Genomic DNA, 15,229 nt, shown 5'->3' with positions numbered 1-15,229 from the left:
TCGTTTATTAAATTTGAATGTATGCATTTGGGTAGAAAAGGAGGCATTGATGATGATTTTGAAATATTTTTAACAGGTAACCTTCCACCTCTCCCATGAAAAACTGGAATATATCCACTTCATTACAGCAGACAAATTTTTTTAAAACCAAATGTGAAAGTTGATATAATTAAGCCGCACTAACCAATAATGGAGTTCTACTGAAAGAGCTTCTATTATTTTGATAATATCTGTTACTTCTTATTTTCTGAGCAAAATAAACCTTGTTAGGCTCCCCTTCCTCCCCCAGCTTTGCCCTGTCCTTCTGGCTGAAGTAACCAGTAGACATTAAAGACCAACCACATAGTTGAACCTCCTTTCAACTTCTGTTAACAGGGGTATTAAAAAGGCATTCCTAAATATCAGCTGAAAACCACTAGGTAATAAACTCCCTACTTAAAAGGTGGGTAGGTGTAAATTCCACACATAGGCCTTTTCATCTGGGAAGCCAGTTGCTTGGAGATCAGATGTTTTAAATGAATTGCGGAGCTGATGTCACTTGTCAGTCGATGGGGACTGCTACTATTTGGAGGATCAAATACTTACATTTGAGGATGTAAAGCAAATAGATAGGTCCTGATCCTGCCAGGGCAACGCCAGAGGGATGCTTGTCACTATGCAAAGCCCCAGTGAAATCAATGGTACTTACTTGACTGTTTCTTCTCCATGAGCAGGCTCTTAGTTTGGCATTTTGGAATTGTGCCCTTGAGAACATGAAAGGTTTTAAATGTTTATGGCAGGACTTTTTAACAGCACTAGAACTTGCCTATTCCTGGTCTTACTACAAATTAATAACAATGTTTTCTCTTGTGCTAGCCACAGGTTTGTTTGGCCAAAGGTGGTAATAACAATTAGACATCCAATTTACACGTGGTTTTCATTGATTATAGTAAGGGTTGTAGGCTCCGTTTCATAGGGCTGGACTCAGGATCAGTCCTGGTTCTCTTACTGCCTTCTTTCTCTCTGGGAATTGTAGCTGGCTATTCATCTGTATTCTTTGGCATATTGACCTCAAAAAAAAAAAAAAAAAAGTATGCATTTGTTGACCAGCTTGCTTACCTAGAAGTCTTATTTATTTCAGTTGAGGTTGGACCCAGATTAAATCATCTTCCACAAGCAGAAAAAATCTGCAAAGTCTACTTATTTTTAAAAAATACATCTATCCAAATTGAGGGAAAGCCTTAAAAAGGAGAGGAGCATCGTGTGGTGGCTAATGTGACTCTGGAAAACAAATGTGGTGGATCCTTTCCTTCCTTTATTGCCAGCTTGAGCATAAACCGAGGTGTTCAAGACTATTTTTCAGAAGTGTTGAACACCTGCTGCATCTGCTGGAGTTAGTGAGACGTGCAGCTGCTCGCCCCACGTTTTATATACGGGCGACTGACTCCTCGTCTGCGCCTCTGTAAAGCAGGACGGTAACAGCCGCCTCCGCAGTGAGTGGGCGGCATAGCAGCTAATGCTTGGGAAACCTCTTGTTTAATAAGAGATGAAGTGACTTTAAAAGCTTTTGGGAAATAGATATTTTTTTCATGGTACAAGCTGCAAGATGAGGCTTTATCGTCTAAGTGCTCTACAAGGATACTAGTACAATCTGCTTCTTGTCAATAATATAAGATTAGATTTCTGTCCTAATTGTAAAGAAGGCTGACTGTTATGGGATTAGTGTTGTTGAAACACATTTATCCATGTTTACTCAGTTTCAGCCTGCATTTTTCCCATCTGATATGATTTTTTACGTATTGTTACAAGTCTGTTTCTCCTACCAAACTTGCAGCTTGGTGGAAATAGATGCTAATATAGAAAAAACCCCTGCAGATCAGTCCTTAAATAACTGTACACAAAAAAAGCATTTATCTACCATACTCATGGATGACAGCGATTATCTGGACAACTTGTTTGAAATTTAAAACTTGAATCAGACACATATGGAAGCTCTAAAAATATTCTATTCCATGGGTGTGGGTTTTTTAATGGAAAAATTTTTGCTTGTTCCATGCATCCGTACTTCTCCTCCCTTCCGTAATGAATTCAGAAATTCATTCAGAGATGAAGATTGAGGTGTTAGCCTTTATACTGGAGAATAAATTACTGAAATGAAAATCAAAACTATCAGTCAAGCAGAAAAATGCCTTATAATTTTTTAAGTGTTAATTCATATTTCATTGGTGGTAGCCTCGTATCTCACTACCCTTCAATGTTTTGACATTAGTGACAGACAAAAAGGGAATTCCTAAAATTTGCAAGAGAGACAATAAAATAAAGATTGCAAATACTTTTTTTTTTTTTTCCCCATGGATTTTCTTTCTGGGAAGGTGCCACCTGAAATACTAGACTTTCTTAGGTCTTTAGTGAGAGAGCATCAGATAGTCATAGGGTATAGAAAAATAAACCTGGTATCCAGCCTGTAGCTATGCCTTCCTCTGTACGGTACTTTTAAGGCCCTGCTATAAAACAACACTGTGAACCGTTCTACCATTTCCAGTAATTTTTGCCTGTTACTGTTGTCCCTACTTTGCAAGATAATTTCACACAAAAACATAGCACTATACCAGCTACTAGGAAGACAATTAACTCTATCCCAGCTGAAACCAGAACACTGAGGATTCTCATACTTGTGGGTGGAAACGTAGTGCTATCCAAAATGAGCTAATCCAAGACCAGCTCCATACCATGAGCCTCTATTGACTTACATAGGCTATGGATCATACAGGGATCGTGGAGAGAGACATTGCATGGCTTCCCGATTTGGCCAAAACTGAGGCACACTTCATGTGAGTACATTTTGGGAACCTGGGGACTGTGGGTAGAAATGGGTGGCTATTTTTCGAAATTGAACCTTCGGCTGCATCTATACCAGTAGAGCAAACAGGGCCACAGCCCCTTCTTTGGCTCTGAAGACGCGTGTTAATGGCAAAGCTTGCTTTCATATGGGTAAGCCCTTTGCTCACCCCTATGCCCTTGGTGGCATCCCCTGAACAGCAGTTAGGCAATGTTTGGGACATAACTAGGTGGGTACAAACTAAAATAGCACCAGGGAGCATGATGGTAATAAAACAGGATGCACAACTGCAAGGCAGTTTTCAAGTATAAGCCCCGTATTACCTATTAATATAGAAAAGCCTATAATTTTTTTTCTTGTCCATGTAACAGTTTACAAAAGCATAAGCTTATAAGATCTAGTGATTTTTCATGCAACCAGAGCAGTTGTCCACATACTCTAATATCCTGCCTTGGTCACTCTAAACATTTACCCATAAGTTATAAGAAAAGATATAGCTATTGCTATAATTTGCATTTCCCTGGCTAATCTTATCCGAATCCTTATATATAAGAATACAGAGGTGAAATCTGACTGTGTTCACCTGTCATTTACAGCAATGGCATCTTGGATATGCACAAAATCTTTTCCCCTTTGGTGTCTGAGCAACACTTTCTATGATAAACCCATAGGCTAGGGGTATAAATTAACTGGCAACATGCATTGTTTATAGTCAGCAAACAAGTGACTTGTTGAAACTTTTGCTTCTAAATTTGACTGCATTTAATTAACACTTGATTCCAAAATAAAAACTGCTGAGCAGAACAGTTTATGTATATATATATATGCTCAATATGTGTATTTTTAATATATTTCTCCCTATATATCTACACACATATGTATATGTGCAAGCTCCTTTTTCTTGGCACACCTTGGTAGAAGTTCCTCCTCTTCCACCTCCCCATCCCGATTTTTGTCTATTTGTAGGCTTTTAATTGTTGTGTTTACCAAAAAAGGGAAAGACATAAAATAAGAGCAGAGGACACGTCAAATGGAAAAGGCACTATAAACACAAATATGGGGAGGAAAAGAGAAAAAGAGTGGGAGAGCGATTTTAACTGGGACAAAATTGAGTCTCCTATTTATGCTAAATTAGACCTTGTGTCTGACTTATGGCCTTGTGACCATTGTCTTGATGCTAAATGAAACTCATTCAGTTCACTGAAGTGACAGAAAATACCTGTCGTTCATCTTGTCTTAATTTTAATCTGTAGCAGGCATTTGCGATTCTTAGGATTGTTTCAGCTCATTTTCCTTAAAGAAGGAGTAAAGCAGAGCTCAGAATACAGTAGGGTAACCATAAAACCCAAAACAATCCTGACTGTGGGGAGCTGTTCCCTGAGTTTCTGCATGGGATACACGTCATCATGGTCAAACTCTCTCAACCTGGGCTGAAATGCAAAAATCCTTCACTTTTTGGTTCTTTCTTACTCATCTCAGCATAAAATCAGTAAGTCTCCCACAAGCTACTTCCCAACGTTTTGATCCCAAACTCACAAAAATTCACAAAAGCCTTCCTAATGACTACGGTGACTATTGGATTGGGTTTTTTTCTGAGTGGTTGTAGTGAGGATTTCACAACTGGAGAGAAATGGTGTATTCCAGAAAGCCTCAGCTTGCTTCGGCTATGTGCCATTCAGAGGTGTTTACCCCCTTTTTTCAGAGTAGATTATGATGCACACAGAGATCGTTACACAGAAAGAATCTCTAAAATAAATCCTGCTTTTCTTTTTCCTCCAGGTTGGCACTCTTTCTCCCCTTCTTTTCATTATATATTATATTTTGCTTCCATTATGGGCTGATACAAAGTCATGGCTGGCAGCCGAGCTGCTCAGTAGAGCTGCAGAGCTCAGTAGTTTTGGACAGCTTTCCTGGCTCTCAATGATTTGCTGTGTGATTTTGGGCAAGTTACTCCTTGCCTCTGCTTATCCATTTCCCCAGAGTAATAGAGATCATTAATCACCACTGTAAGCTGTTCTGAAGCCTAGAGATGAAAAGTGCTCATTATTAATGCTATTAATTTATAGGATATACATTTTCACTTGAACTGCTTAAGATAGAACTTCACTGTTGCACTGAGTCAGGGCTGGAAAAGGATTTTTTTGGCAGAAGAATGGATTCCTAGAGGTAGAAAATTTTACAGAAGTAGCTTCTAGTCTTCTCTTACACATGTCTAATCTGTATATTACTTTGAATTAAATTTCTATGTAAAACATTTGTCTGGGCCCAAAGTTTATACACTTTAATTTATTTCCTGAACTTTTTTTTTAATTACGTTTTCCTATTTCTTTTTTTTAAATGGGACTTCGACTTTGTTTATAATTTCAGACTTCCTTTTTGATTTTCCAGTCGTGATTTAAAATAGCAGATAAATCTACAGACTGCAGGGAATGCATTGCTGTTCTTTCCTCCTTTCTCCTGTTGAAAACCAAAGTGATCCAGAGAGAAGGTAGTTACAATCTAATGAGAAGGGAAATCCACAGAGCCATAACACGTGCAAATCCAAACAAACTATCTTTGGCTTTTATGATTAAGACGCAGATAACGAGAGACTACTTCAGCAGCAGTCAGCATGGATCACTGCTGTAGTGCCATTGCCTTCAGTTTCACAGAAATGAGGGCTCGGTGGCTTAAATTCAGCGTTTGTTTTAGCGGTCCTTATCTTTAAATTCTACATCTGTAAATTGTTTTGTAAAATTGTAAATTTTCTTTTTCCTCTCTCACTACTTATCCCGCCAGCGCAAGGTTACACGTAGATGCGCAGCCTTAATTGGTTTAGTTGCGAGAAGATAATCTTTTTTTCCTCCTTTCTCGCTGTCGCCTGTTAGCGTAAAGGCTTTTTAGCTGAAGGTTGATAATTATCATTGAGAAGAAACTAGCACATCAGGAGTTCATTTTCCATCTTAGCACTTGTGGCGCTCCTTTGAACTCCTCTCGCCAAACCCGCGTTCCCACTCTGTCACTTTCCTCCCTCCATCATAAAAAGGTCTCGGCCGCCGGCGGCTTCAGCCTTTGCTGGCGGGCAGAGGGCATTGCTTCTCCCGCGCGCTCCTCCCGCATGGACAAACTGCACGAGACGTTGATAAACATGGAAGACGCTTTGGGCTCGGAGCACTCCGTCTGCTTGTCCTCCTGGGACTGGAAAAGCGCCGCCGGGGCTTTCGAGCTGCACGCCGTCTCGTCTCCGCACAGCTTGTCCCCGACGCCCTCCTTCGAGTCCTGCTCCTCGTCCCCTTGCCCGGCGGTGGCGGAGACCCCCTACGGCAGCGGCGGCGGCGGCAGCCTGGTGGGCTACAGCCTGGTGGACTTCCCCCCCGCCTACCTGCCCAGCCCCGGGCAGGCTTGTCTGCCCAAGGGCACCAAGGTGCGGATGTCCGCCCAGCGCCGGAGGAAGGCCAGCGAGAGGGAGAAGCTGCGGATGAGGACCCTGGCCGACGCGCTCCACACGCTGCGCAACTACCTGCCCCCCGTCTACAGCCAGAGGGGACAGCCCCTCACAAAAATACAAACCCTGAAGTACACCATCAAGTACATCAGCGAACTGACGGAGCTCCTCGACAGCGTCAAGAGGGCGTAGACCCCACCCGGGGCACCCGCCCCGGCACGCTCAGGGTCTTTACAAACAAAAAAAAAACCCAGCAAAATTTCTTCCTTGCCAGAGTCCGGTGGCGTGGGGCGCGAGAGGAGGACGGAGCGAGGGAGGGAGAGCGAGGGCCACCGTGGTACATAGGACGCGATGCTGGAAGGTGATGTAGGATTGCCTAAAAACCTGAGCTGCGAGTTGCTGAGACAGAAGTCTTGCTTTTTTGCTTTTTTTATGTCTTTTTTTTTTTTTTAATAATAAGCTTCTGAGAAATATTAAACCTAGTCTGATACAAAAGTAAAAAAAAAACCCCAACTGATCTTCCTAGGATTTACGTGTCGCTGTTCTGACTGATCTTCTATTCGATAAGGACAATAGTAAATCCATAGGTTTTAAACTGAATTTTAAAAAAGTAAATGACAACAACACTCTAAGAATACTAAGTGTATTGATTTGTAGGCACTTTAATACTAGGATGAGGAAGAACATGTATAGTTAGTTGAAGTATTGTCTATTTATCCACGTTTCCACTGTACCTAAAAATCAAGAAACTAAGTAATAGTGAGAACATCTTTGCTCGTAAACAAATAAATATCAGTGTCATAGTCTGTATCTTGTATTATGTATCTGATTGATAGATAAGTAAAATCTAGCAATGACTGCTAAATATTAGAAATGAAATATAAGCAAACTGACATTTTGTATAGATAAACTGCTGTTAAATCCTATCTTCTTTATTAATATATACAGAAATGTGCAATATTTCTGTATTTAATGTATAAAACCCCTTTGCTTTAATGCCTGATAAATGCTGGAAGATATTTTTACATCAAATTGCTAGAACAAATAAGATTAGGCCAAGTTATCTTCCTTCCCTCTGACATGAAATAAATTGATTCAGGTATCAGAAGGATGGGAAGTTTTATCCTCAAGGTGTACTGCAACCTAGGAGGGTTCTAGTAACCATAATGTCTCCTTATTAAAAGCTGTCAGATCAGCTGTTTCCTACAGCTAGTAACAGTCCTGTAAAACACGCACATGAAACCCTTCAAAAACCAAACAACGGAGGACATAGTCTTAATCCTTAATTACTTTGACTTTCATCTGACAGGTATCACACAGGTCTCACCACACCACCAAAAAATGTGGGTTGCTTTGTAAATCTCATTGCAGACTGATTCGTAAGACTTGACTGTGCTGAGGCCAGCAATGCACAGAGAGGAGCAAAACCGAGGGCCGAGCTGTGTGGAGCTAATTAAGTCAGATTAACCTTTTCTCCACAGGGAGATGTAAGACACACAGAGAGCAGCAGCCAGGAGGTAACAGGCTTGTCTCACCAGGATGGATAGATCAGCATGTCTGTGTGGGGCAGATGGCTTAGGTTTGCAGATACATCCTGTAGCAGAGCACTGCAAAGCTAAAACTTTATTGCATCCTTCTCTTTTTTCTTTCCCTCTTTCTGCTTGTTTGGAAAGAAATGTCTTTGTACATTTTTTTTCTCCAAGGCTCAGCCTAAACTGCCTCAGTGCTCTTCTCACGTGGTACGTGCATATTGGAGCAATCAGTGTGAAATCCCTCAGTATCTCAAAAAAGCTGCTACATTCAAACTTATGCAGGTAGCACTGTCACTCAAGATGTAACCACATTTAAGCATATACCATATGCTTCTGTTTTGGTTTAACCAATGTTAGATTTCTCTCAAGCTTTAGGGTTTCAGCAAGAATATAAGTAGAATCATTTTTTAAAGCCCTATAAAATTGTCAGACTAGACACAATTTTATGTGCGTATGAGGTGGCAGTACTAATATCAGCATAGTATTCCCCAGTATAAGCTTGTGCAGCTGATCCAGATTTGAGCAGATAAAGAGCCACATAGACAAGGTCAGGCTGGATCATGTTTTGCAAGAGTGAAATTGAACATTGCCCATGGGATCTTGCACAGAACCATAACTGAGAGCTTGATCCCATGTCCTTTCTCAAAGGCTCTCATTGTCACTGACAGCTGTAAAGGGGTACTTGCTCACTTGTGCTGGCAAACCACCAGCAGATGCACAGGAAGATAGCCCTGTCATTCTGTGATGTTAAAGACCATCATCATTCACAAGTATAGCGGTTGGGTATATTGTCAATGCTTGGGAAGACTTTTAACCTTGTTCCTTAAATCTTCCATGCCTGAAACTACAGGTAATGACTATGCTTTTCAGCTAGGGAAGCCTATAGGGTCATGGTTAAAGCAGAGGAACAAGGAGGTAGAAGGATCCACTTTTATTGCTAGTTTATCTGTGACCTTGGCTGGTCATCCAGCATTGCTGCCTCAGTTTACCCATCTACAAGTGAACACTCTGATAGCTAATAACTTCAGAAGGCTGCTGCTCATATACAAAGCTAAGTAATACTCTGTGCAGAAGTGTCCCAGTGGGAGGTAGCCTGCAGATTTGCAAAGTGGCTCAGGCTTAGCATCTCCCACCATCCCAGAGAAGGTGGCAGGTGAAGGGCCTGAACGTGCTGGGCTATATCTTGTTAGGTGTCTCTAGAGTTCCTCTGTCTCCCTGGAAATCCAAGGTGGAGCAACAGCTCTAAGTAAGCACAAAGGCAAGGCTTCAAGTTTCAGAAGGACACGTTACTGCTTCTGTGCCAGTGAACTAGACCTTGCCTGTGCCTGCTCCCCAGCCCCAGAATTGCTGTAGCTGCTGCTATACTTTTAAATACTTTGAGCTCCAGCATGACATGGCTGCATCTAAGCTGACCTTAGGGAACAGTCTCCCCTAAATCACTCCCTGTGCTGCAGCTGGACCAAAGCCCATGTCCAAGATGGACTTAGTTTACTAGAATACATTGTACTCTTGCATGGTTTAATTTGTTTGATCTCCTTTAAGGGGCTCTCTCCTTCCACCTGCGTGCGTGTGTGCGAGAAGTGACTGAAGCGTACGAGTAGGAGGCACAGGTACGTTCAGTACCTGCCTGTAACTGGGATCTCCTAGGAGCTGCCAGGTTTTTCTCCCCTCATAGAAAGAAATGAATTCTTGCTCTACCTGACATAGAGCATCTCTTTAAACCCCTCCCTTTGTAATTTTTCCCCTGGCATAGACATTTCACTGATCCACAGGAAACAGTCTGAATTATTATATTCATGATGGTACAAGTCCTAGTGATACTAAATGATGGATTTTATTTATTTTCCAATAAAATGGAATACAGTTAAGGTTCCTCCTCCTTTCTCTTTCCTTTACTCCCAGGAATTTAGGATATTTAACTGATGTGAAAGAGACCAAGTTAAGTTTCCCACTTAAGGGTATGAGATCTAGCCTCCAGGACTGCATGTAAGGTCCTTAAAGCTATATTGAATTCCAACAGCAACACCACAATAATCCATAGAACAGAGGCAAAAAAAGTGGAACCTCAGTCTGAAAAAGTTGCATGAGTCACAGAAGTAGAGGACATCTTTCACATACAAGCATCTTCTCTCAACAATATGTTAAAAATCTACATGGAAATAAAGCTAAAGTAGCAGCCCAACAATCACTAGAAGTTCACGGTTGAGGAATTAAAATGTGTTCTGCCTAAGGGATAGAGTTGTTTTCCATGCTGAAGAGTTACAGGAAAGGGAGCTGGGGTTTAGTCCCAGACAATGAAATGAATTCTTCCAGCCCCAAGAGCTCTCCCTTTTCCAGGTTAGCATATCATTGAAATTCTTTACTAACACGCAGAACAGAACATGGGTACTAAAGAAACCACCACCACCAAAACATAGTTTTCTACTGCATTCACAGTTTTCTCGTACAAGAAATTGGTACATGAAATTATACTTCATGAGTGACTAGTCATAAAGCTGAAAGGGCAGCAGGTAAGTGCTCAAATACTAAAGAGAAAGTGGATGAAGAACATTATAAGATCTTCTACAGAAATTAATTAATTGAAACAGATTTTTCTGTATCTCAAGGTTTTCCTGAGATTCTAAACCTGGCAATTTGGTTGAACTACTAGTCCTTAACTCTCAGTTTACTGATGACTACACCATCCTGCTGTTCCCAGAATCAGTTGCTGCACACTACAAGTGGATATTTTGCCTTTTAAACAAGTGCTCCCAGACATTAACAAACAAACCAACCAACCCACACTTTGCATTGAGCCAGAGGGAAACAGCCCAGACTACCCATACGCTCTCCCTGCCCAAAGACAGTGGAGAGCAGTGCAGTGAAAGAGGCTGAAGGCAGGAGAAAAGATGAGCGAGGGGCACCACATCATGGGTGAGATGGCAGGACCCCACCAGCTGCTTTCCTGAGCAGCTCTTCATTCTCAGAGCTGGACCCTCACCTCCACTCAGGGTGAATTGCTGAGGGGGGCAAACCAGGTGTGATCACAGAGACAGAGCGCTTGAAGTTTCAGAAGCCAGAGAAAAGAGGGACTTTTGCCCCACAGCCATCCTAACCCTTCTATTATGGAAGAATAATTCAGGGCAGAGCAGGCAGTTACATATAAAGGGTTTTATACAAGTTAACTCCTCTGGTGCCATCAGCCAGGCAGTTGGTGCTGCTGGAGGGAGGAATTGCTGCTATCAACAGTATGAGGACAGGCTCTGGGTTTTGTGCCGTACCTCGGAGACCAGAGGCTGTTCTGGTGCAGCTGGAAATAAGTGATGCTGCTTTGTTTAGCAGAAGGCACACCAATGGAAAGGAGGAAGCCTAGTAGGTGGAGTATTAGCCCAGGATTCAGGAGACTTGTACAGCTTCCCTCTCCAGGGCAGGCTTTCCTGCCTGAACTCAGGAGAGTGACAACTTCTCTGCCCACCCTATAAACGGGGTGCAGCAGTGTGTCACCCGCCAGCAGCACCAACACCTAGACAAGCACCCTGAAGATGGCAAGGAGGCCAAATTCCCTCTTGGTGGGGAGAGTAAGTCCCTTGGAGAGAATATGCCCCAGTGCTTAAAGGATCACACGTGGAAGGTGGCAAGCCCTGGCTCTGGGAGCACCAGAGCTCACCCCCCACCCCCAAAGCAGAGGGGAGCCTGGGGCCGCCCGCCCACACGCACCGCTTTGAAATTCTACACTGAGGGGCACCACAGAGGTGCCAAGAGGTTTTATGGTTACACATTTGGGCTGCACATAGGTGTGCTTGGCGGGGGGGGAGGAAAGCCTCCTGCAAAGGGGCTTCAGCCAGTTCCTTGGGAGAGCTGCTTATCTGCTAGCTGCCACAGCTCTGCATCCCCTCTGCCTAGGGATGCCAGGGGCCATCCGTCAAGCTCTGCATGGCAGTAGCTAAAAAAAAAAAACCACAACAAAAAACCCCCAACAAAAAAAAAAAACCACCAAACCAAAACATGGCGCCCCCCCCCAAACCAACCCAAAAAGCCCTACACAACAAAAAACCCCCACAATATATACACACCTCAGCTTCTAAGGAGCCAGGATCTGACTGACTTTTACTGCCCAACTTATTTGCCATACAGCCACAAATGCTATTATTACATTTAATGGATGGGAAACGCGGTTGCAAAGAGAAGTCCCAGCTCCCAATAAAGCAGCTTGGTTTTAATGAGCGATAGAAGCTAGGTCCATCAGAACCCCCTTCCCTGATCAAGCCCCTGACTTTTTGCTTCTTTACACAGCAACAGGAGCCTAGGCTTGCTCTCTTATGACTACACCAAGTACTATATGGAGACCAATTCAGCTTAGTTACGCTTTAAAGCACTTCTTTCAAAGCACATGCCTGCCTGGGATTTGGGAATCTAGCTAACACTGTGTTTAGGTGTTTCTGGACTCTCACGCACAAGCGAGAGCAGAAATTTTATGGCAGTGACTAGCTGAAGACTCAAACTTATGGCAGAAGCCAAAACTTGAACCAAAGCTTCCCAAATCATTAGATCATTGTCAGAACATATTTTCCTCTAGATAGAGGTGCATAGCATTTGCTCTTTTACTGAAGACATTGAGATAAAAAAAAAAAGCTATATACCAAAAGAGAAAATTAATTGGGCCAGAAAATTTAAATGTCAGTTTTCTTAATTCTTCAGTATAAATAGTAAGTTGTTGCTGCTTTAAGTCACCAAAGCAGTACAGAGCTTTCAACTACTAGCCATGTCATTGAATATAGACCATAGTTAAAATAAGAGCTCTGCATTTCTGTCAGTGACCAGATATGAGGCTAGTTGTAGCACTGGCTTACTGCCATTTATTTGAAATGGAAATAACTGTCTGCAGTACACTTCTGTTATTGTTCCTATTTTCCTATAAAAACAAATCACACCAGACTTCTCTTTCTGCTTAGACTTTTATCATTCACCTGTTGAAATTGCAGAAGACATGAAGCATAAACAAAGAAGATTGATCTGCTTTCAACTTGTGTTAACAGGGATATAAAAATAACATCCCAAATACCAGGGGGAAAAGCATGTGGTCATAAAATATCCACTTAAAAGGCAAAGAGGTGTTGATACAACACTTGAAGAGGATTTTTTGTTGTTGTTTTTTGGTTTTTTATATATATATATATATATATAAAACCAGGAAGACAGTTCCTGAATTTTAGTATAAACAGACACCTCTGAGGTGGAGAGAGTATTACTGTCATGTCTTTAAAAGGTTTTACTGATATTCAAATGGATTGTGTATATATCTCACATGCTGTTGGAAAAGCTGACAAGAAGCTTTATATAAATCGAGTCCAATTATGAAAGGGAATCTCCTTGAGTTTTCCCATGTATCAGAAAGGTAAAGGACCATCTTATCTATTAACACTTCTCATTTTACAAAATGACAGTAAGCAGAGCTTTTAGAAGAGCTGAAGAGTAGAGCCACAGTTTACCTGGGCATCAGCTTGCTCTTCAACAACTCTTAAATCCCCATGAACACAAAGAATCTCAAGATATTGACTGATCTTATGAAAAGAAATAAAGATGCCTTAGACAAGGTTGTAAATACCAGATTTCTATTCCCAAGTGGTGTTGTCCTCAAGTCCTGGTTTGAAGAAAGGAATCGGAAACCCAGAAAGCCACAACTGAGACTGAGTTAACAGCACAGAAATAGGCTGCCCAACCTCATGCTTGATTCTCACAGCAGTCCCTCGTTGCTACATTTTTCCTCCACACAGCTGGAAGAGGGGAGAAGGTGGCTCAGGCTATGCCAGGCAGCCTATGCTGTGCTGGTAGAGCACTGTCATGGCAGATGAAGATTGCCACTCATCTATCTGGAGAAAACACTGCATAACAGTCATTTCTTGGGAGACAGTCAGCATGATGTAAGACATACAGAGAAGTCACCATACCACTTAAAGTGCCCATACTCATGCTCTGTTAGGTGCAAAACTCTAGCAGCATATTATATGTGGGTCCTGTGATTTCTCAGTAGCTTGTTACCACAGACTGAGGAATAGCTATACTTTACCCACTGGGTTAATGTAGGGGAAAGCACTAAGCGCAAAGTTAACTGACTTATAAGCCTGACAGCAGACTTGACACGTTCTGCATTTTCCTTCTATTCCCATGCTGACGTATTTACATCTCATTCCTCAGTATCACAGCTCCATGGCTTTAGTCTTTGCCTACCACAGGAGTAACAGAATAAGACTTCTTTAGCACAGTAGCCTCCTCTGTTGGAAAACAGTCTTGATGCACAGCTAGGAACTTGACATGTCTGTCATCATGAAGCCCACACAGATTTTTTTCCAGAAAAGGCAGTAAAAACACATCTACTACAGATATGCTTAATAGGCAACTGGAAGACAGACAAGACTTACAAACGCGAGCTTGTAATTACAGCACAAACTGTTTAGTGGGATCTCTGTACAGGTATTTTAGCAACAGAGCTACAACCTTTTAGACACCATGCTTTTTCACAAAGTGCAAATAGATTCACAAAATAGTTTCTTGCTCGTTAACCTTCACAGAAATTCCCTGTGGTATAATCCTATTTAGTATCAAGTTAAAAAAGCAGACACCTGTTATTGTATCTTTACCCTAAGGGATAATGATTCATGCTAAGCAATAGCTTTCCCTGGAACAGGAAAATACAACATTGAATCTGAACTATTTTCACATCACTGTTGAGATGCCAAGAAGAAATCAAGAATTTTTCCTCCTATTAAAAAAATAAAAAGACAGGATAATCTGACAAGAGCTCCTAGGATCATGTTCTCTAGTAAGGAAGAATCCTTAACACTTCATGGATAGAGTCCATGTATTATCATTACTACTAGTATGAGTCTTCACTAAAAGCTTTTTTTCATTTAGGCTGACAGCTTACTCAGCTAACCTGTGAGCAACTTCCCCCCACCTAGGGAAGACAACTTGACATTGCAGAATCACAACACTCCTGCGAGATGCACAGTTTACAGCTTTTCTGTCAATAGCCACTACAGGATCAAGTATGTTCATCCCCAACTTGCTTTGAAAAAACACTTTCTCTTACTGACATTAAGCTCCCTGCAATCCTGTGTTCATACTGAAGCTTTAAAAAAGCTCAAAGTGATTTACAATTGACTTCACACCCGTTGCCACCTTCCTCCCCCTATCCCAGAACAGATGCTTCCAACTGTGAAGTGACTAGACACAAGTTTTGGACACATTAGCTGAGCAGACTAGGTCAGATGCGAGTCACACAAAAGACTAAGAGTTCAACATTGTAGAGGAACACAAGAGAGCAACACACTAAAGACAGAGATACATTCATGCTGGTTAGCTGACCCTCTTCTCAGTAGACACTGTCAATATATTTTCCCAGTAGATACTTTCAAGATGTCTTTAGTTGTAAGTCTGGGCAGGATGTGCTTGCTTAGGCCACCTAAGTGCAACTTC

The 15,229-nt window shown here is 41.8% G+C and overlaps 1 protein-coding gene across 1 annotated transcript; it reads left to right on the top strand.

Annotated features, from left to right (window-relative positions):
* The first annotated feature begins 4,668 nt into the window (after positions 1–4,668).
* MSGN1 (mesogenin 1) lies at positions 4,669–6,512 on the top strand. The gene has a single exon (XM_052809905.1). The coding sequence runs from the start codon at positions 5,916–5,918 to the stop codon at positions 6,432–6,434; it is 519 nt and encodes a 172-aa protein (XP_052665865.1). The 5' UTR covers positions 4,669–5,915; the 3' UTR covers positions 6,435–6,512.
* The last annotated feature ends 8,717 nt before the right edge of the window (positions 6,513–15,229 follow it).

The sequence above is a fragment of the Harpia harpyja genome, chromosome 15 (assembly GCF_026419915.1).
Source record: "Harpia harpyja isolate bHarHar1 chromosome 15, bHarHar1 primary haplotype, whole genome shotgun sequence".
Taxonomy (NCBI): domain Eukaryota; kingdom Metazoa; phylum Chordata; class Aves; order Accipitriformes; family Accipitridae; genus Harpia; species Harpia harpyja.
The sequence above is the reverse complement of the archived record's forward strand: the minus strand, read 5'-3'. Positions and strand labels throughout refer to the sequence as shown.

Bases quoted from the DNA above. Each gene is read 5' to 3' on its own strand.
- MSGN1 (XM_052809905.1), top strand. From the start codon at position 5,916: ATGGACAAACTGCACGAGACGTTGATAAACATGGAAGACGCTTTGGGC.